Source organism: Bos grunniens, chromosome 28, assembly GCF_055505025.1.
Source record: "Bos grunniens cultivar Pamir isolate PY7600 chromosome 28, Bosgru_T2T1.0, whole genome shotgun sequence".
NCBI lineage: Eukaryota > Metazoa > Chordata > Mammalia > Artiodactyla > Bovidae > Bos > Bos grunniens.
Genome location: NC_141192.1, coordinates 39,702,743 through 39,725,181, shown reverse-complemented (window position 1 = coordinate 39,725,181; position 22,439 = coordinate 39,702,743). Strand labels below are relative to the sequence as shown.

At 45.1% G+C, this 22,439-nt stretch overlaps 1 protein-coding gene across 2 annotated transcripts in view; it reads left to right on the top strand.

The window, feature by feature from the left end:
• The window catches only part of KCNK1 (potassium two pore domain channel subfamily K member 1), a 66,938-nt gene that overhangs the window by 27,484 nt on the left and 17,015 nt on the right, over positions 1-22,439 (top strand). The window contains exon 2 of one of the 2 annotated variants that reach the window (XM_086382899.1): positions 740-844. The exons of the other annotated variant lie outside the window; for it this stretch is intronic. Within the exon in view, the coding sequence (XP_086239025.1) occupies positions 740-844 (105 nt within the window). The remainder of the gene's footprint in view (positions 1-739; positions 845-22,439) is intronic. 2 annotated transcript variants of the gene reach the window in all.

The window sequence follows — 22,439 nt, the reverse complement described above, 5'->3', positions numbered from 1 at the left end:
CATGACTACTGGAAAAACCATGGCTTGGACTATACAGGTTTCATAAAAGGCCGATAGGTTCAGCCTTTTCCCTAGCAGGTAATCTGCATTTCCCCTTCAATGCAGAGGTAGTGAGAGTGTGTCTTCCAGAAGCTTCAGTGACTGATCCTGTCTTCTGGTTTGATGATCCCCTCGGATTCATGCAGAGCCCTGTCCTGGACCCTGGAGAGGGACTGTAGCTCAGCTTGTCTCTGCGCCTAAAGCCCACTCTGACTTCCAGTCCCACAGACCAGTGTCTGCCCCAGATGCCGGGACCCTCGAATCTTGGCATGTGTGCTGCTGTGCTCATTGCAGGAGGAAAGTCTGGCTTTGTGGACTAAGTAGGAACCAGACATTTGAAACAAACTTGAAACACTTAATATGTGTTTTGTCTCCTTAGTTCAGGCCAGGTTCTTTTCTTTCCCCTCAGGCCTCCTGCCAAAGTTAATGATTCCTCTCATGATACGTTCTGCATGAATTCACTTTTACATGGACATACTTGACCTGTTTCCTACTTTTTTCCCCTAAAAATACTATAACTTGAAGCTAATGAGTTTTGACATGCATACAACCCAGTCAGGATGATATCAGGAGAATGTTTTTTAGTGCTATTGACCAGGTAGGATGAGAAGGTCAATTCGTGGACGAGAAGCCTCAAGGGTCCATTTCTTCATAATCCTCCAGTACTGATACTCATCTTTTCTTTTTTAACTGCCTGCAGTCCCTGCTGAGATCCATTGGCAACATTGCTGTGGGCTCTCCTGGCAACGATTTGTCCTCTGTTTGCTGCTTGGACTTCGCCAGTGGATCTGGTTTGATGGCCCCGGTAACTACTGCTGCTTGTAGACCACATTCTGCGGGCCATACACAGAATGTGGCTTGTCTTGCACTTAACTGGGTCCTTCTGCTGTTCCACTTGGTGGTCTTGATCACCTTTCCTGATTATCCTGGGTTTATACCTCATCCCAGAAGCAACTCACTGTTTCATTGTCCTGACCTGCCTGCCAGCTGCTCTCTCTGTCCTCCAGGTTTTCTTCCACACCAGATTCCTTTGCCGTTCAGCTCTCAGAACTTAGCTTTTGGAAACTTCTCATCTCTTAAAGGCAATGGCACCCCACTCCAGTACTCTTGCCTGGGAAATCCCATGGACGGAGGAGCCTGGTAGGCTGCAGTCCATGGGGTCACGAAGAGTCGGACACGACTGAGCGACTTCACTTTCACTTTTCCCTTTCATGCATTGGAGAAGGAAATGGCAACCCACTCCAGTGTTCTCGCCTGGAGAATCCCAGGGACGGGGGAGCCTGGTGGGCTGCCGTCTATGGGGTCGCACAGAGTTGGACACGACTGAAGCGACTTAGCAGCAGCAGCATCTCTTAAAACAGTCTTTGCATTTGAAGATAAGAGCTGGGAGACCATACTGTCTGTTCTTAGAGATATTTTGAAACCTATCTTTCCAGGGTCCAGTGTCTGCCTGTAGCTCAGCGTCAGAGCTTCCTCCTTGACCTTTACAGAGTTAGCTCTTTCTAACTTTGGTTTGATTCCATGTATCATTTCAGTGGAAACTCTATTCCTTGCCAGTGAGTGAATTGTATGAAAATAGTTGTGGGATCCTTGAGACACGGGGGTGCAGGGTTGGGGGGTGGGAGGTAGAGAGAAGGTTGTAAGCAATTCAGGTTCATTTTGTGACTCTTAGAAAAATCTGCCCTGTGGTAGAGGGACTTGTCATTTGCATCCTCTGTCAAGTATGAAACGGTAAAAGCACTGTAATGAAAATTAACATTTTAAGAGGAAAACTCCATTTAGAGTATGTATTTTAGGGCTCTTCCCCAGGGCATTCTCATGTAGGTCAGTACATTTTAAAAAGCCAGATTAACATAATGTACTTGGGAAATGTTGATGGCTCATTAAACCTACTGTTTGGAATTCAGAAATATTCTTGAATCTAAGAATATTTACTGCTTTCCTTAAGCTGCCAATTTTATAAGACAATTTGGATGCCCATTTGATCCTTCTCTATAGAAGAACAAAAGTGTACTGCCAATTTATCTAAAATCTTGAATAATACCCTGTAAAACATTAAATTTCCTTAGTGTTTAGGGACAGTCTGAGAAGGAGACACATTTTGGTAGTTTCCAGTGTCTAAAATTCTGTGTTTTGTTTTTTGGGGCATACATTTTTTGTTTATTTTTGTTTGAGGGTGGGAAAGACAATTTGAAATGAAATGAAATCAGATGCACAAGATTTACGAAGAAAATACCCAGCCTCGTTAATGGTAGGTGTCAAGGGAGAACCATTTTAGCTTTTTGTACCCAGAAGGAGTTTTAGAATAGTCCAGTACACAGCAAAACAATAGCTCCATTTATTCATTCATTTACTGAGTGTTTGCTGGTACAAGAAATTGTAAAGACCAGTGTTCAGCAGTGACAATGAATTAAATCTGGAGATAGCAAGAAACACAAACACTCAATAAGGATATTTACATTTTTTCCTTTGCAATTTGTATATTGTTTTTCAGTTTTCAGAATTGTTATCACTGTGTTGCCTCCTTAAACCTGGGTTCTGTAGACTTAAAGATGTGAATGTAAATATCCTGTTTAACTGGAAGCAGTTGGGAATGGAGTATGGGACTCAAACCCCAGTGCCCAGACAGTCCTGGGGGCTCTTTGAGAGAGTGAGGTGTGAGTGCCTCACTTATGGAATTGTTACGGTCGTGTAGTACCTTGTGTATAGTGACTTCAAGTTCCTCCAGTTCTTCTTTGGAAACTTCTGCTAAAGATCCCGTGTTTACCCTTCCTTCAAATCCCTAGTGTCTTAGCTGGTAAAGAATCCACCTGCAATGCAGTGGAGACCCCGGTTCAAATCTTGGGTTGGGAAAATCTTCTGGAGAAGGGATAGGCTACCCACTCCAGTATTCTTGGGCTTCCTTGGTGGCTCGGCTGATAAAGAATTTGTCTGTAATTCGGGACACCTGGGTTCGATGCCTGGGTTGGGAAGATCTCCTGGAGAAGGGAAAGGCTACCCACTCCATTATTCTGGCCTGGAGAATTTCATGGACTGTATAGTCCATGGAGTCACAAAGAGCTGGACACAACTGAGCAACTTTCACTTTCACACTTTCACCTTGGAATCACTTAATGCAAAGCTGAAAGAAAATCCAGACCATCTCTTGAGCATCTGAGTCTGAAGTGGTCACTTTGTCCAGATGGAACACTTTAAATATTGATAGAAAGAAAGAATTGTTTCTTTCCAAAGTTAAATTGATGTTTCATAACCCTTATTAGTACTTAAGACTCCTATCCTTTGTTCTAATGAGGAAGGAAGAGTGTTTAAATGGAAATGGTTCTCTGACCCAATCTATCCATTGTTTAGGCCAAGTCTTTAAAATGTAATTGTCTTTTGGTAGGGGGAGGGGTGAAGGCAGCAAAGCACAGAGGATTTTTAGGACAAATAAACTACTCTGTATGACCCTCTAATGATGGCCTCATGCCCAAACCATAGAACGTACAGCGCCAAGAGTGAACCCTAATGTAAACCCTGGGTGTAATTTAATGTAAACCCTGGGTGGTGATTTTATGTGAGGGATGATGATGCTCGGGGAGGCTGTGCATGTGTCAGGGCAGCAGGTATGTGAGAATCTTTGTACCTTATGCTCAATTTTTGCTGTGAATCAAAAGCGAACAGCTTTTTAAAAAAATCTTTTTTAAAAAATGGAATTCTCAACAGCTGAAGTAGGTAAACACCCGTATTTTATTCTTTTTCAGGGACCACTTTAATATTCTGTTAATAGCAATTATCAATTTGTGAATGGAAAAATAATCACCTTTCCCATATAAATGGTTTACATATATACCTACTGCGTTGTATATAATATAATACCTACCTGAGGTTGTATTCACCCTGGCATAGCTCAATAAATAATGACACTGTATTGTAAAATAAAAGCCTTATTTAGTGTTCATTCAGGCCACAGATATCTTTTGAGTTCCTGCTGTAAACCATCCTCTGCTAGGCTTGAAATATGGGGGAGAAACAGAGTAAATACAATCCTTGCCCAAAGGGAACCCAGAGTCTGTCTCCAGGACCATTAAATTTTGTTGCTTTTCATATTTTTGAGTGGTTGAATAAAAATGGAAAATTTAAGCCAGTAGAACATCACAGCTATGTATTTTTTACTTGACATTTTGAAACATCACATATGATCTGGTTAATAATGTACTAATGAGCCAACAAAACCAGTACCTTGGTTTTTTGTTAAAGATTAATCTATAAATGTGCTTCTGCCAAGTGAAGTATTATTTCATTTGCTCATTTATTCATTCATATGGAACGAAATACCTTTTGGATACCTGCCATGTCCCAGGAACATATTTAGGTGCTGAGGGAACATCAGGGAACAATGTAGACTGAAATTCCTACTGTAGGGTATACAGTCCATAAAGGATGAATGATAATAACTAATATAAGTGACTTACAAAATTATAAGATATTTTACATGAAATAAGTAAGAAGGAAAAATATAGTAGAGCAGAGAAGGAAGATACAAGGTTCTCGTTGAGGAGAAGATATTTTATTTTTTAAATATTCATTTAATTCATTTATTGTGGCTGCACTGGGTCTTGGTTGTGGCCGGCAGGATCTGGTTCCTTAACCAGGGACTGAACTCAGGCCTCCTGCATTGGGAACATGGAGTCTTATACTGGACCACCAGAGAATTCCCAGCATTATTTTACATAAGGTGCCTTGCTGAGGCTCCTCGAATAGGCCACTTTTGAATAAAGACCTGAAGTTGGTGACTACACCAGCCAAATGGATACTAGAGGAAAGACCATTCCAGACAGCCAGGACTGCACATGCAAAGGCCCTGAGTCGGGACTGAGCCTATCATGGAGCTAGGAGGCTGGTCTGGCTGGAGCTAAGTAAAAGTAGGGTGTAGTAGCAGATGAAATTGGAGAGATATGGGAGTCATATTAGGTAGGACCATATGGGCCATAATAAAGACTTGGGTTTTATTGTGAGAGAATGAGGCAAAGAACTGCTGGAGGATTGGAAGCAGGAAAAAACACCATGTGTCTCGTTTCCCAGAGTCACCGTACTGCTGTTTGAAGAGCAGAGTGTATGAGGCTGGACAGAGCAGGGAGTCCAGTTGGTGGACCATTACTATGATCATCAGGAAGATTTTGGTGACTTGGACCATAGTAGTAGAGTGGAGAATGGTGAGACGTGTCCAATCTGAGCATCCTTTAATGATAGAGACATATGTAAGATTTGCTATTAGATTGGATGCATGTGAAAGGGAACATGAAGAGATGAGCATGACTGTAGGGCTTTTGACCTGGATACAGGAAAGTGGAGTTGCAGCTGCCACCGACAGAGCGGGTAAACCCATGTAGAAGCAAGATGGAGCTCAGCTGTGGAAGTGTTAAGTTTGGATGCCTGTGTAATGGCCACATGGAGATACTAGTAGGTGGCTGGATGTATGAGTCTGGGCTGTTCCACATTAGAGGTCAGAAAGAGGAGGAATCGAATGAAAGACTCAGAGGTGGTCAGTGACGTCATAGGAAAACCAGGTGATTGCCGTGGCCTGGAGGTCAAGTGATCAGTGATAGAGTTGTTGCGAGGAGGTGAAGGCTGAGACTGGCTGTCGTATTTAGCAATGGCAAGGTCAGTGAGTCGGTGTGGAGCCCAACCTGAGTAAGACTGGAAAGAAAATGAGAGCGTGTCCTTCAGTGGGTGAATGGATAAATCGTGGAACGTCCGGACAATGGAACATGATTCAGTACTAAAAAGAAATGAGCTATCGAGGCATGGAGAGACATAGAAGAACCTTCACTACATATTGCTAAGTGAAGGAAGCCAATCTGAAAAGGCCACATACTGTATGATTCCAGCTATAGGACATTCTGGAAAAGACGAAACTATAGAGACAGCAAAAATTAGTGTTCAGGGGATGGGAAAGAGGTGAATAGGTGAAACAGGATTTTTAGGGCAAGGAGCAGCTATTCTGTATGGTACTATAATGATGGATACATTTATCAAACCTACAGAATGTGCAACACCAAGAGTGAACCCCAGGGTAAACTCTGGATGTCTGATCATAATGGTATGTCAGTGCAGGTCCATCAGTTGTAATAAATACATCACTCTGATAAGGGATGCTGATCACGGGGGAGCTGTGTGGAGTCAGGGCATCCATGGGGACTCTCTGTACCTTCTGCTCAAATTTGCTGTGAATGGTCCTGCTCTACAAAGTAAAGTCTATTAAAGAGAGAGAGAACATAGGAATTGGAGGTAGGCGGTGGATAATGGTTTATAGTTTTGCTCCAGAGAGGAGCAGGAAACTGAGCAGTAGCTGGCAGGAAAGTGGAGGATCAGGTGAACGGTTACCTGCTTCTTTTGAGATGAGAGAGCAGCAATGTTTGTGGAAAGAAGGTCGACCTGCTGTGGTGGGTACTGGTAGGTGCATGGGCCTGGGACCTCCTACCTGGGTGGAAAGCTAGCCTCAAAAACAGAAAAATTGGCAGTCATTTTCCAGGTGGGGAAATATGCTTCTGGGTTTTTGTGGGAAGTCTTTTCTGTTGGCTTATGTTTGCTCAGTGGGATGAAAATGTAAGGAGAATGTGAAACAAAAGAACTTAAAAACTCATGCTTAACCAGTGTTTCTGCCTATCTCTCAGTTTTCACCAAGCTAGCCCCCTCAGGTCATTCAAATTAAAATTTCCATTTGGCAATGTTTGTTTATCTTTTCCTAAGCACAGAATTACCAAGCTTGCAAAGGGACCTCTGTGACTGTGGTGTATTTCCCAGGGCTGACCAGCGATGAGATTTCACCTTTACAAAACCTGCACAGTAGGAATTCTGCTTTATCATTTAGTTAGGAATAGTTAGAATGTAATATTGCTTTGGGAAAATCTGGATTAAAAGTAAATCAATTCAGGACTTCCCTGGTGGTCCAGTGGTTAAGACTCCTCCTGCCAATGCAGAGGACATGGGTTCAATCCCTGCTTCAGGAAGATTCCACATGCTGTGCGACAACCAGGCCCATGTTTCACAACTGCAGAGCCCACGCTGTACAGCCCATGAGCCACAGCTACTGAAGCTCATGAGCCCTGGAGCCAGTGCTCTGCAAGAAGAGAAGCAACTGCAATGAAAAGCCTGTGCACTGCAACTAGAGAATAGCCTCCAATCACCAAAACTAGAAAAAGCCGTACGCAGCAAAGAAGACCCAGTGCAGCCAAAAAGAAAAAATATATATACACAAATACATATTAAATTCAGTCATTTGGGGAACAAGAAATTCATTTTGCATTTTAAATGGTTCTATTTATTGGACTGATTAGAAACAACATTTAAGGCCTTTAAGAGCAGAGATTCTCAGTGGCTACATAGGGAGAGAGAGATACAGTTTGAATACTATTGTATTTTATAATTATTATTTATCATGCTGTTAACCAACTCAAAGTTCATACTACTTACCACACAACAGGGCATTAAATTGAGAGAGAAGTTGTTGGGACAAGGAACATTGACTTTATTTGGAAAGTCAGCGGACTGAGAAGATGGTGACTAGTGTCCCAAAGAACCATGTTGATTAAGTTAGAATTCAGGCTTCCTTTATACCAAAAGGGGGTGAGGTGGCTGATTGGTGCAAACTTCTTGGTGTGGGAATCCTTTGTTCTTGCAGCTATCCACATAGGTCAGGTTGTGATGTTCCTGTAAATCTCCAACAAGGCAAATTTTGTGTTCTACAACTTTTTATCTCTTTAGAAATGGGAAAGTATTAGCTTTTAAGGGTCAGAGCCTTGGGTTGTCCTGTGTATTTCAGGGTATGAGACAACATTCTTTAACTTGTAGCAAAAGCAATAGAAGACAAAGGTAAAGTAAAAAAAAAAAAAAAAAAATCCAGGTCCAAATGGAGTCAGATTTGTTCTTCCCTATTACAATACAGATTACAGAAATTAATGTTTGAGGGAATATTCTGGGCTGTGGAAGAACACAGAGTTATCCCTTCCCTCCCCACCCCATCATGGATTTCTTATCCTAGTTTTGTTTATCCAAAGAGGGCATTGATTTTTCAAATTAATGAAGCCCTGATTTGGATATTCACTCTTACTGTCTTAAACAGTAAAACAAAGCCAAGTTAGCGTCAGATTTGAGGTGCTTAAAAGTGGGGGGACTGCAGACTACGGTGAATGTGCCCACCCTAAACAGGAGGCTCTCTGCTTCTCTTTAATGGGGTCATACAAAGATGTGGGTTAGGAAGACAAAGTGACTCTTTCTGTCTTTGTGTTTTATTTAATGGTGTTCCAAAAAGAAATCTATTGCGGAAATGATGGCTTAGTAGAAGTGAGAATGTTTGCTAAGACAGATGGGCGGAAGCACTGCAGAAGGAACTCTGTGGCGCAGTGCTGTGAATGGTGACAGATTCTGGAGGCTGCTGTGCAGCGGGGCACCGAGACCACCCGCCTCCACCCGCTCCCGGCCTCCCGGGCCTCCTGGCCTCCTCTCCACGAGGCGCTCTGTGCGCTTTCTGGCCGAGCCGCCCTACTGCGCAGGTGCAGGCCGTGGGGACCCAGCTGGTGGGAAGCAGGACATGATGACTATCCCAGCTCTGCTCCGTTGGCTCCATGACTAAGTTGAACCACACTCGGGAAAGTGTTTTATGCCAGAAACTAATATTTTTAGAAAGGGAAGAATTCATGTGATTCTGTCAAGCAGCTTGTCCTTCCTACGTCTGGCTCTGTGCAGTAGCGTATGTGTCCACAGAAATGGCAGATACATCTTCCTGCTCCCTCAGGGTAATTGCCCATAAAACAAATGATGCTTTCATTTGTTTTATGGGAATAAAATAGAAACTTTTTGGGAAAATAAAATAGAAACGCAGTGATGATTAGTTTCCTCTGACCAAAGTCTTCCAAAATCTTTATGTATTTCACCCAGGTATATATTCACTCAAGACCATTGACTCTGGGATTGGGCTTCAATCCTGAGGCACCAAAAGCAGAGGTAAATGTGTAGGATTTGAGCTTTTCAGCCATATAACCCTAAATCGAGTTTCCCAGGTGGCACAGTGGTAAAGAATCCACACGCTGGTTCACGAGACGCGGGAGTCGAGGGTTCAATTCCTGGGTCAGGCAGATCCTCTGGAGGAGGAAATGGCAACTCACTCCAGTATTCTTGCCTGGAAAATCCCATGGACAGAGCATCCTGGTGGGCTACAGTCCATTGGGTTGCGGAGTCGGACACAACTGAACGACTGAGCGTGTCATGGGCTTCACGTGCCTACCTCTTTTTTTCCTTATATAGAGCATTTCTAACCACTCACTTTTCCCCTAATAATAGTTTTTTGTTTTCAATGTTCTCTTTTGTTTCAATAACTATATCTTTCATAAGACAAGAAGAGTGTAGAGTCGTTCCTGTGTCTCTTTGAACAACCTGTAGCATCTCTGTGTGTTTGGTATATAATAGGTGTGTCATATAGAAAGAACATCACAACCGAAGCACGGTTCCTGATTTTTTTGAGCCATTTATGAGAAGGGTTGATTTTCCACCTTTTATGTTGCTTGGTTGAATCGCTCTCTCCCATTAGATAGCTATACCTTGTATTTTAACACCAAATTGCTTCTCATTTATCTGCCAAGAATATTTAAAGTAGGAGAATCTGAGAGATTATAATCATTCCCTGTGTGTTTGTGTTTGATACTTGATCCTTTTCCCGATAATATCTAGTGGGGGAATCAATGCTTTTTAGACTGTCCAGTGTTTAAAACGGAGAAGGCAATGGCACCCCACTCCAGTACTCTTGCCTGGAAAATCCCATGGGCGGAGGAGCCTAGTAGGCTGCAATCCGTGGGGTGGCTAGGAGTCGAACACGACTGAGCGACTTCACTTTCACTTTTCACTTTCATGCATTGGAGAAGGAAATGGCAACCCACTCCAGTGTTCTTGCCTGGAGGATCCCAGGGACGGGGGAGCCTGGTGGGCTGCCGTCTATGGGGTCGCACAGAGTCGAACACGACTGAAATGACTTAGCGGTGTTTAAAAGAAGAGAGGCAGTCAACTCATGAACTTGGTATTGTGGTTTTGTTACTGACCAGGGGTCTTGGCCTCCTAATCAATAGAAATTGATCAGAGACCAGACAAATTCAGGCAAGGCTTTATTGGGGCCCCTGCTGAAGCCGGTGGAGGGGGGGAGCAAGAAGAAACAACATGTTCTCTTGTTTGTTCACTCCCCAAAGGACGGTGAGGGTAGGGGTCTCCAGGAGTGTCCAGTGTCCAGGGGTCGAGCTGGAGGGTGACTTAGGTTGTTTGCCCACGCTTAGGTGGTGGTGTGTGCAGGGGGAGTGAGAGATCCCCAGCGTTTGCTCCCAACCCCTGCTTTTGCTCCTGGCTCCTCAGAAGTGGCAGTTGGGTTTTTGGCCTTTTTGTATCTTGTTGTCCCTGGTTCGCCCTTACTGTGCAGGGTGCAGGCAGCTATTTTTATTCACTTACAGTTTCTTTGTATTCTGTCTCTCGGGGAGCCCAGGAGGCATCTGTCCAGATGCAAGCACTGCACCAAGGCATCCCAGGTCCCAGCCGGTCTCAGTTTGTTCCTGTTCGCTGGGTCGTGGTTTGGGTTTAGTTTTAGTACTCCTAACTTTTATCCTGAAAAATCCTTCCTGAAAAGTACTGAATGCTGGTTCCTTCCTCTAGGTCGCACTCCCCTGACCAGATCCTCTGTGCCACTCTCCCTCTGCCTCATTCTTGCCCTCTGCAGCTGCTGACCTGGGGTTTCAGGGTGGATGGGGAAAAACTGATTAGAAATTGAGCTCTGGCTGGGGAGGAGTAGGTGATGAGTCGTGCTATTTTTTCACTAGTCTCATTTTTTCAAGGAGGATTTGCAAAAGGGACTGTAAGCTCTCTTTCCAAAGAGAGATCTGAGATAAGAATTCTCTTGTCCAAACAGAAAAACAAGTCTCCCAGGTGTGTGGAAAGCAATAAGGAGAGAAAACCATATGATACTGGTTGGAAGAGTTTTTGATAACATTGGAAATATGCTCCTCTGATAACATAGAACTTTTTTTGCATCATGAGTAGTTTTGAAAAGGTGAGGAAACACTTATAAGAACTACCCATTGTGCAGTATTATCAGTGTGGGCTGAACTCTGAGCCTGATTTATTGTAGGTGAGCAGATAAAGGTGAGGAATAAAGGAGCAATTGGAATTCTCAGTGCTGAACTCTCAGGAACTGTGTGGAAGTCCAGCTTGGCTTCTGACCTAGTAGACCCATTCTAGTTCTCATTTCTTCTCCATGGAAAGACAAAACAGGCTTGGAAATCATTAATTAGAGCTAATGAATTGGCTCCAAAAGTTGTTTTCTTATCCAGTGAACTAATATCCCTATGATGGAAATTTGGTAATAGTTTACATACATATTTTAAAATTTTATTTTATTGAACTATGATTGATTTACAATGTTGTGTTAATTTCTGTTGCAGCAAAGTGGTCTAGTTGTACATATACATTCTTATTCTTTTCCATTACACTTTATCACAGGATAGTGAGTATAACCTGTGCTGTATAGTAGGACCCGGTTGTTCATCCATCTTATATATAATAGTTTGCATCTGCTCACCCTGAAGTCCCAATTCATCCCTCCCCTACTTCCCTCCTCTGTTTTGGCAACCACAAGTCTGTTCTCTGCATATGTATTTTTAATCTCTGAAAGTACTCTTGTAAATTGCTCTGAAAGAGGTGATTTTCTGGGAAAATGTTGAGAATAAGTGTCAGTTCCATCTCGTGTCTGCCTGGAACAGCCTCTTCTAACTGCTTTCCCCATAAGCAACACCTCTGAAGTTTCAAAGCCTTCATTAGATTGCCTTATGCAAGGCCTTGTGCTAGTATTTCAGAATTAGAAGAAAGCGAACATATCTTAGAGAAACATGTAGACTGATTATTATAATACAAGTGACTATCAATTAAGATTGCTTTCAGCTTCAGTAAATAAAAATCCCAATTTATAGTGGCTTAAATTGGTGTGTTGGTGGGGGGCGGTGATTTTTCTCCTAGCATCTGGCGGTGAGCAGTTGGTCTAGCTGGCACTGGTCTAAGCTGTTCAGCAAGGCGGATCCTGCCTGCCCGTCTCCCATCACCCTCGGGCCAGGCGCTCAGCATCACAGGATGGCTACCCGCTATTGGTGATAAAGCAGGAACAAAGGTCAGCCAGACCAACTTCCCTCTAGCACATTTCCATGTGGATCTGATGATCCAGAACTGTGCTGTGAGGTCACTCCTGGCTTGCAGGGTGATGAGGACAAGAACTGGGTGCCTCTGCCAGCCCCTGGTAGGGACAGTCACGGGGGAAGGGCTGTGTGCCTCGGGGGTTGGCACAGCAATGCTGCAAGCACAGAGCAGAGACAAGGCGCAAGGGGAGAGGTCAGAAAGACGAAAGGGAGCAGCCGTGTGAAGTCAGGCAAGAGTGAAGGGCAGGAGGTGTTCTGGGAGCATTTCCAGGTTCTCTTGGATCAGGCCTGAGCAGGCAGTGAGGCTGCACTGATGGGCCCCAGGCGTTCACCCCGGGGTCTGAGCCTTCGCCTTTTGCAGTGAGAAATGGCAGCAAGAGGGGTGGCAGAGAGGGAGGAAAGCCACCGAGGGCTCTGGGCACAGAGCAGGGATGATAAGTCCTCCACCTAATGACGACAGAAAAAGCAAGGAGCCGGAGCACTTCTCCCAAAGCCAGGGGCTCTGGGTGCCCCTGCATGGTGGTGGCAGGCCACGAGTTGGGGATTATTCTCAGGCAGCTGGTGGGTGGACAGTGGAGCCGTCCCCAAGCTGGTTTGAGGGGTGAGCTTTCTGGTTCATTCGTGCATTTGCTGGGTCAGAGGTAGTCCAAATCTGTTCGCCCCTGGGTGGTTGGGAACCGGCGACTGGGTTTGATGGGGGATATGTTGTTTCCCTATCTATTTGCCATAAAGTGATGAGACTGGATGCCACGATCTTCGGTTTTTGAATGTTGAGTTTTAAGCCAGCTTTTTCACTCTCCTCTTTCACCTTACCTTCATCAAGACTTGTACATTGATGGAATTCATGTCAACCTGAGTTCATAGTTTGACATTGCATTCTAGAGTATAAGGTTTTCTGATGAACTCCTGTTAGCAAACACTTTCCCCAGAGTGGGTTCCCGTTAAGCGCTGCACCTCCGCCCTAGCCGTGCTTCTCTTTCCTTACTGAGTATTCAGGCTGTGATACCCGTCATTCCTTGTTTACAGAATTCCTCTCTTACAGGGGAGGAGGCATGGAGACCTGGACTTCATATCTGGGTTCGGGCTGCTCATGGGGTCTTGGACCAGCTTGGCAGGAACCGTCATGACTCCTCCACACCCCTCTGCATTGCATGATGTGATGTGGTCAAATTCGTATACATCACAGCTCAATGTCAACCCACTCCAGTATTCTTGCCTGGAGAATTCCATGGACAGAGGAGCCTGGTGGGCTGCAGTCCGTAGAATCACAAAGAGTTGGACACAGCTGAGCAACTAGCACACACACATCGCTCACATCATCGTCTGAGTCCACCTGCTCTCCCCAGCCACTCTCAGTGTAGACTGTTTAGACTGCGGAGGGAGAGAATAAGACAACAGAATCATCTGTGCTGTCCCAGTCCCAAAGGAGCTTTCGCAGTTCGAATGTCTTGACAATAAAACTGCCAGCCATATCAGGGACATTCATGGTGCTTTTTAAACACATACGCTGTGAACTCCTATATAGTCCACAAACGGTTATTCAGTGCTCCCTACTGATCAAGTGGCTCTTCTAGGCACTTAGGCTTGAAATAGTCGATAAGACATCTTAGTTAGTATGTAAATAAGTAAGATGATATTTGGTGCGACGGGAAACTGAGATGGGGTAGTGGCGTCAGAGTGATGAGAAGGGGTGGGACCACGTTAGCGAGGGTGCCCTGAAGCCCTTTCTTGAGGCAGTGGTATTGGTCTGAGACCTGAGTGAAGAAAAGGAGCCGCTCCTGTGATACACCTTGGACTTTTTGAAGAGGAGACAAAGGCTGGTGTGTCTAGAGGGTAGGATGTTAGGGAAGTATAGTAGGAAGTTTGATCAGAGAAGTACTCGGGGTTCACATCCCGTACAGTCCTATGAAAGTGAAAGTGTTAGTCGTTCAGTCGTGTCTCTTTGTGACCCCATGGACTATACAGCCTGCCAGGCTCCTCTGTCCATGGAATTCTCCAGGCAAGAATGCTGGAGTGGGTTGCCATTTCCTTCTCCAGGGGATCTTCGCGACCCAAAGATCTAACCCAGGTCTCCTGCATTGCAGGTGGACTCTACCATCTGGACCACCCGGGAAGTCCATGCAGTCCTGTATATCATGGCCGTGAATTTAAGATTGCGCTGTATTTCCAGTATTTGCACTGAAAAGTCGTTGGAAGATTTTAATCTGAGGAAAGATGGGATATGGTTTTCATTATAGAAAGGTAACCTTGGGCCTTCCCTCATGGTCCAGTGGCCGAGGCGCTGCACTCCCAATGCAGGGAGCCTGGGTTTGGTCCCTGGTCAGGGAACTAGATCGCACGTGTAGAAACAAAAAGACCCTGAGTGCCACAGCTAGGACCCAGCACAGCCAAATAAATAACCAATACTTTAAAAAAGACAACCTTATAGTACTGAAGTGGGATGAATGGTGGTCCCCAAGTGTACGTCAGCGTCCTCACCCTGGACCCTATCACCTTATTTGGAAGGAGTCCTTGCAGATGTCACTGGGTCACACATCTCACAGGGAGAGCACCTGGATGGGCCCTAACTGCCATGACAGGTGTCCTGATAATGACATAGAAGAGGGGATGAGGAGATGATGCTGAGGGAAGGCCGGATGGAGCTGTAGGCAGACATGGGAGCGACGTGGTTACAGACCTCCAGGAAGCTACCTTCCTGGAGCCCCAGGGCCACCAGAATCTGGGAGAGCAAGGAGGGAGCCTTCCCTGGAGCCTTTGGAGGCTGTACAACCCTGGCAGCATCTTGGTTCCAGACTTCCTGCTCCCAGAACTCTTAAAAAAAAGTACTTTTCTGCCGTTTTAAGCCACCAAGTTGGTGGGAACTTGTGAAGGCAGCTACAGGAAAGTAACACAAGTGTCTCACAGCCTTGGCATACATCAGGGGCTGGAGGAGTGGAAGCGTGGGGAGCAGTGGGAGGTGGGTAAAAGGCTCCAGGAGAATAACCACGTGGCGTGCATCAGCAGCAGGGAGGATGATGAAGAGTGTTCTGATGTAGAACCCGTTTTGGAAGTAGAACCAATCAGATTTGCTGATAGATTAGAGGTTGGGGACACAGAAAAAAAGTTTTTAAAAAGATCTCCATGGTGTTTGGCCTGAAGAACCAGATGTCAGTCCTGTTACCTGAAACACGGAAGACTAGACCAGGGGAGGGACTCCCAGGTGGCACTAGCGGTAAAGAATCCCCCTGCAAACGCAAGAGATGAGAGAGACACAGGTTTCGTCCCTGGGCTGGGAAGATCCCCTGGAGGGGGGCATGGCAACCCACTCCACTATTCTTCCCTGGAGAATCCAGTCCCATGGACAGAGGAGCCTGGCGGGCCACAGTTCATAGGTCACAAAGATCTGGACACAACTGGAGCAGCTTGGCATGCATGCAGACTAGGGGAGGCACCAATTTGGGCTGGGTTTTTCTGAGTGAGAGGTGATGGTGGGGCAGAGGTGGTTCTGAGTATGACATAATGGAGACATCTTTTTGGATATATTAATTGAGATACCTGTGTCACGTCTCTAAAGATGGGACTTTGAATAGGATGTTAGGCATGAATTTAAAAGCTCAGAATAGATGGGCTAAGTTGCTTCAGTTGTGTCCGACTCTTTGCAACTCCATGAACTGTAGCCCGCCAGGCTCCTCTGTCCATGGGATTCTCCAGGCAAGAATAACTGGAGTGGGTTGACGTGCCCTTCTCCAGGGGATCTTCCCAACACAGGGATTGAACCCACGTCTCTTATGTCTCCTGCATTTCCAGGTGAATTCTTTACCACTGGTGCCACCTGGGAAGTGACCAGAATAGAGGGGAGGACAAGTAAACCTGGGAGTCATTACAATAGTAAAAAACATATACCAACATCTGCACTCCATCCCAGGCCAATTGAAATGAAATCTCTAAGGTATTTAAGAGTTCCCCAGGTGAGGCTAATGTGCAGCCAGGTCGAAGAGCCGTAGGTATAAAGATGGAACTTACAGCCTTGTGTCTGGATGAGCTCATCCAAGACAGAACTACCTCAAAGATGAGATGCTGCTGATGAGTCATAAACAGACTTGGCTTATGGCTCTTGGGTGCCCATAGTTTGGGGTTAGTAGTGAGTATAGTTGAGGGCTAAGTCCTGGAGGTCTCAAGTCAGGCAGGCTCACCACAGAAAAGGACCCTGAGGAGAGTCTGTGAGCTGGGAAACATTGAATGGAAGGGAGAAGCCAAGGGAAGAGAGTGTTTCAGGAGGGGTTAGTCAGGGAGTGGGGAGGGGGCTGTCAGCTTGATCCAATGGCAATTAGAGGTTGAGAAACGTGAGAATGAAGCTACTTGGGGATTTTCACAAAATGAAAGACACTGGCGACCTACCTCTTCAAAGGAGACAGACTCATTTGAACACAATGGTTTGGATGGAGCTCATGTTGAACCACAGTTCAAAAGCATCAATTCTTTGGCTTTCTGCCTTCTTTATGGTCCAAATACATCCATATGTAACTACTGGAAAGAATTGGTGCTTTTGAACTGTGGTGCTGGAGAAGACTCTTGAGAGTCCCTTGGACTGCAAGGAGATCCAGCCAGTCCATCCCTAAAGGAAATCAGTCCTGAATATTCATTGGAAGGACTAATGCTGATGCTGAAGTTCCAATACTTTGGTTACCTGATGTGAAGAGCTAACTCATTGGAAAAGACCGTGATGCTGGGACAGATTGAAGACAGAAGAAGAGGCTGACAGAGGATGAGACGGTTGCATGGTATCACCGGTTCGATGGACATGAACTTGTGCAGACTCCAGGAGATGATGAGAGACGGGAGGCCTGGAGTGCTATGGTCCATGGCATCACAAAGAGTCAGATACAACTTGGCAACTGAACGACAACATATTGAACCAGTGGAAAGAAGTGCATTTTTTTGTTTCTTTGTTTGCTTTCATGTTTATTTGTCTGCACCGGGTCTCAGTTGTAGCATGTGAGATCTAGTTCCCTGACCAGGGATCGAACCCTGGCCCCCTGCATTGGGAGTGTGGAGTCTTAGCCATTGGGCCACCAGGGAAGTCCCAGGAGATCTTAGATTGGGCCCATAGATCTTCCCACTAAACCTGGAGGGAGTGAGGGAGCCTCTGATGGGCTTTTTCCTTCTGTTTTCCCCTCCTAAAATCCAGCTTATTATCTGTGAGCTAGAAAATTCTATTCAAAATGAGTCTATTGAGCCAAGTATTTCATCATTGGGAATGTGGCACCTGAATCCCCTTATGAATATGTCATCTTTATAAACGGTATGTCATCTGTTTTCATTCATTTATATCTTTGTATTTTCCATCTGCCTGAGCTACAGAGGGAGCCTCTTTTGGGCCTGGGGGATTGGTGAGCTTTGAGTGATTTCTTTTGAGTGAGATGGTTTGAGCTGAATGAATTCATACCTGAATGTAAATGGAGTTGTCAAACCTCACTGCCTGGAACACAGTCGGAGTTCAGCAAACATTAGTTGAAACTTAGAGCTAAAATCACCTTAAAGGCTGCCCCACCTGAGGGTGCCCTGGGGGGAGGGCCTCCAAGCTGCCGTGGTGGGTGGGAGAGGCTGACCCTTCATATGCCCCCCACTCCCAATGCCCTTACCCCTCCTCTCCCCTGCTCTGCCCTCAGGGGTCCCACTCCCCTTGATGCTGAGTTGGGAAGGCTGCCATGCCTTTGGTTTCCGCCTTCAACTCCTCTTGTTTCCTTCTGGCACTCAGCACCCCAAGAATCTGTTCTGCCTCCTGCCCGCACCCTGGTAGTCTCACAGGATGATGAAGTCAGGCCCAGCATGTGTGTTGGAGTGTATTGCGCTTCCTCCAGCCTCAAGGAGATAGCATTTTCCGGAACACTGCTCATCAGTGACAGGTTGGCAGGACCAGGAGGTGCTCCCTGGGCTGTGATCCACCCCCACCCCCAGCCTGGCAGATGGACCTGAGAATTGTGTCCCCCCATCTAGGAGCAGACAGTGGATGTACATGGACCCCTGGAAGCTCACCTAAGGAAGCCCTAGAATTGAACCCTCCTCCTCATTTCAGCCCCTGCACATCTGAGTTGCCTACAGCCTGGGATTCTGTGCTCTCAAAGAACAATTGGAGGTGTTAACCCCTTTATCTGAGGGTATTAAGGAATTGTTGTTTAGTTGCTAAGTGGTGTCTGACTCTTTGCAAAGCTATGGAGTGTAACCCACCAGGCCCCTTTGTCCATGGGATTCTCCAGGCAAGAATACTGGACTAGGTTGCCATTTCCTTCTCCAGGGGACCTTCCCGACCCAGGGATCGAACCTTCATCTCCTGCATTGCGGGCAGATTCTTTACCACTGTGCCACCTGGGAAGCCCAAGAAATTGTTACAGATCTGTTAGCAATTTAAAAAGTACATTTGGCTGTATCTTAACATTTGTGAGTGCCACACCTTGGTGTCATAATTCATCTTCTGGTTCATGTGCTAACTTCCTGCACTGTCCTGTACCAAAGCAAGATTTCAAGGAGTAAAGAAAGATCTAGAATATCCTTCTTGATGTTGTGTAGCTGGAAAACAGTTCTCACACCCACAAGTCAAAGCCCTAACTTTTAAGTGTGTTGTTCCAGGTTATTTTCAACTATTGACAGAATTAGAGTTGCATAATGCATCCTCCGTGTGCCCACAAGCCAGCTGTCAGCACACTGACTCTTCCCATTCTTGTCTCCTCCATCCCACATGCCTCCCTCGTCTGCTTTTGAGTTTTCCCAGGCATATTGTGTTGGTAAATTTTGGCCAAGCAATGTTGTGGTGATGTGACTCCAATCTCTGTGGCTTCCAGTAACCAAGGCACATGTTCTTAGTGATCACACGTGGCTTTACTCTGCAACCAAAGCAGCAAGATGAGCCTCACCCTGTGGAAGAGTTCCTGAGGCAGATCCCACACCCACTGGGCCGTGACCCAGAGCTGAGAGAAGCGAGATTTCCTAGAAGGAAAAGTCAGTCATGTTGTCAGACCCTAAGAGGAGTAAAAAGATGTTTTATATTCCCACATCATGGTGTGGTAGTGTTCCTATAAGTTTATCTGTAGTCCAGTGGCAGGGAGTTACCATATAAAGTTCCCTGGTTAGGAATGAAAGAAAACTTTGACAAACCTAGACAGCATATTAAAAAGTGAAGACATCACTTTGCCGACAAAGGTCCGTGTAGTCAAAGCTATGGTTTTTCCAGTAGTCCTGTGCAGATATGAGAGTCAGACTGTGAAGAATTCTTTGGCTGCGCACCAAAGAATTAAGGCTTTCAAATAGTGGTGTTGGAGAAGAGTCTTGAAGAGTCTCTTGGACTGCAAGGAGATCAAATCAGTCTATCCCGGAGAAAATCAACACTGAGTATTCATTGGAAGGACTGATTTTGAAGCTGAAGCACCAGTATTTTGGCCACCTGATGCTAAGAGCCAACTCATTGGAAAAGACCCTGATGCTGGGAAAGATTGAAGGAGGAGACAACAGAGGATGAGATGGTTGAATGGCATCACCAACTCAGTGGACATGAATGAATTTGGGGAGACTCTAGGAGATAGTGAAGGACAGAGGAACCTGTCATGCTTCAATCCATGGAATCACAAAGAGTCAGACACCACTTAGCAACTGAACAACAGCAACAACAACCCCAGGGGAAGTTAGCATTTGAAAGATCCTAGCTTGGAATTCATTCTCCTGAAGAGGTAGCACCAAGGGCCTAAATATAGACTAGAATCCATGAATCAGCATAAGGGGGACTAGGTGTATTTTCAGGGATAAGATGGATGGTTTTTCATTCTAGTTATGAAGATTGACAAGATGTTTTTTTGCTCTTGCATGAACAGGTATAAACATCTCTGTGAATCCAGCAAATGGATATCCTTCACTAAGGCATTCCAGCTCAAGGATTCTGCCCTGTTTAATGCTCTGCCACTTCACGAGGGATCCTGAGGATTCTGTCACCTGATTGGACTAGAAAGTGGTTGATATCTGGCTTCTAAAAGAGTGTGGCATCTACCTCCATGCAACCTTTCAACCTTACTGCTTGTTGCAGTACCTACAGGAAAGGGAACTTAAACTTCCCTAAGCTTGTAACAGGTTGTGTGACTATTTTGTGCCTCTTTTCATTGTAATATACCACCTAGTAGAGAAATTTTATGGGACCTTCAGTTCTCACCAACCTTTTTTTTAGTTAATTTTTATTGGGATATATTAGATGCTTTACAATGTTATGTTAGTTTCACTGTACAGCAAAATGAATCAGCTATACATACATCCCTCTTTTTTGGATTTCCTTCCCATTTAGGTCACTACAGAGAAGTAATTCATTGTGGTATACAGTAGGTTCTCATTAGTGATCTGTTTTATGTGTAGTATCTTTAGTGTGTGTGTGTATATATCAATCCCAATCTCCCGATTCATCCCACCCTCTCCTTCTCCCTTAGTATCTTTAGTGTGTGTGTGTATATATCAATCCCAATCTCCCGATTCATCCCACCCTCTCCTCCTCCCTTAGTATCCATATGTTTGTCTTCTATGTCTGTGTCTGTATTCTTGCTTTGCAAATAAGATCATCTCTACCATGTTTTGCGTTTCCCTGGTGGTTCAGACGGTAAAGAATCTGCCCGTGGTGCTGGAGACATGGGTCAGGAAGATCCCCTGGAGAAGGCAGTGGCAATCCACTCCAGTATTCTTGCCTGGAAAACTCCATGGACAGAGGAGCCTGGTGGGCTATAGTCCATGGGGTCGTAAAAGAGCTGGACATGACTTGGTGACTCAGCAGCAATACTGTTTTCTAGATTCCATACATATACATTAATATACAATATTTGTTTTTCTGACTTACTTTACTCTGTAGGACAGTTTCTAGGTCCATCCACGACTCTACAAATGACCCAATTTCTTTCCTTTTAATGGCTGAATAGGATTCCATTATATATATGTGCCATCCCTCTTTATCTATCCCTCTGCTGATAGACATTTAGGTTGCTTCCATGTCCTGGCTGTTGTGAATCACATAGTTTTAATCATGGAAATCCAGTAGGATCTACCCGTAAGAATGCGACTGTGGTGAGTGGCCACCTTATTGGGTCTCTTTACAGTGAAGGGAGTGAGAAATTGAGAGGGGCCCTTTGGATTTTTCTGTTGGTGTTGGGGTAATCAGTGTTCTCCCCAGCCACAGAGAGGCCACAAAGTTCCTGTGTATCAGTTTGTTCCCTGAGTGCTCTTGTTAGGTCTTTGGATGTTACCCGGAACTGCTTTAACCACCAGTTTGTAAGATACCTTGAAGGATAGAGGGAAGATTAAAATGTGTGCAGAAGACAGAGGAGAGAATACACATCTTCTAACTAGGATGCCTGGTGGCCAGTCTGGAAGAGTGTACACATTGACAGGATAATTCAGCTAGTTCCTTCAACATGCATAGGAGAGTTTACTCTCTCTGCTTCTTGTGTACTGGCAACTGTACTTTGATGTAACCCTCACAACACCTCCTGGAGGTAGGAAGTGTTATTCATATTTGACAAATGAGGAAATGAAGGCGTACAATTTTGCAGGGCCAAACAACTAGTAAGAAGCAAAGCCAGCAAGAATTTCACAGTGTAAAAAAGATATTTGTATTGTGACTCAAAGAAAATCTCAGGAAATTTAACTATATTAAAATAATGTAATTTACCCAGCTCAAATATGACGTGGTTCGACTCCTTGCGACCCCGTGGACTAGCCTGCTAGGCTCCTCTGTCCACAGGATTTCCCAGGCAAGAATAATTGAAGTGGGTTGCCATTTCCTTCTCCAGGGGATCTTCGTGACCCAGGGATTAACCTGCGTCTCCTGCATTGCAGGTGGATTCTTTACGATCTGAGCCACCTGGGAAGCCCAACTATTAAATGGTGTATTTGTCCAGTTTCTTTTATGATTGGATTCTGCATAAGGTGCAAAACATAGGGTACAAATAAAATTAATAATAAACTCCAATATTCTTTTTTTTTAAGTAAAGCCAAGATTCAACTTTAGGACATCATATTCCTCGGCCCATTTGCTAAGCCCTGCCTTTAGTTTCAGTTCAGTTCAGTTGCTCAGTCAGTCCAACTCTTTGCGACCCCATGGACTGCAGCACACCAGACTTCCCTGTCCATCACCAACTCCCAGAGCTTGCTCAAACTCATCCATTGAGTCAGTCATGCCATCCAACCGTCTCATCCTCTGTC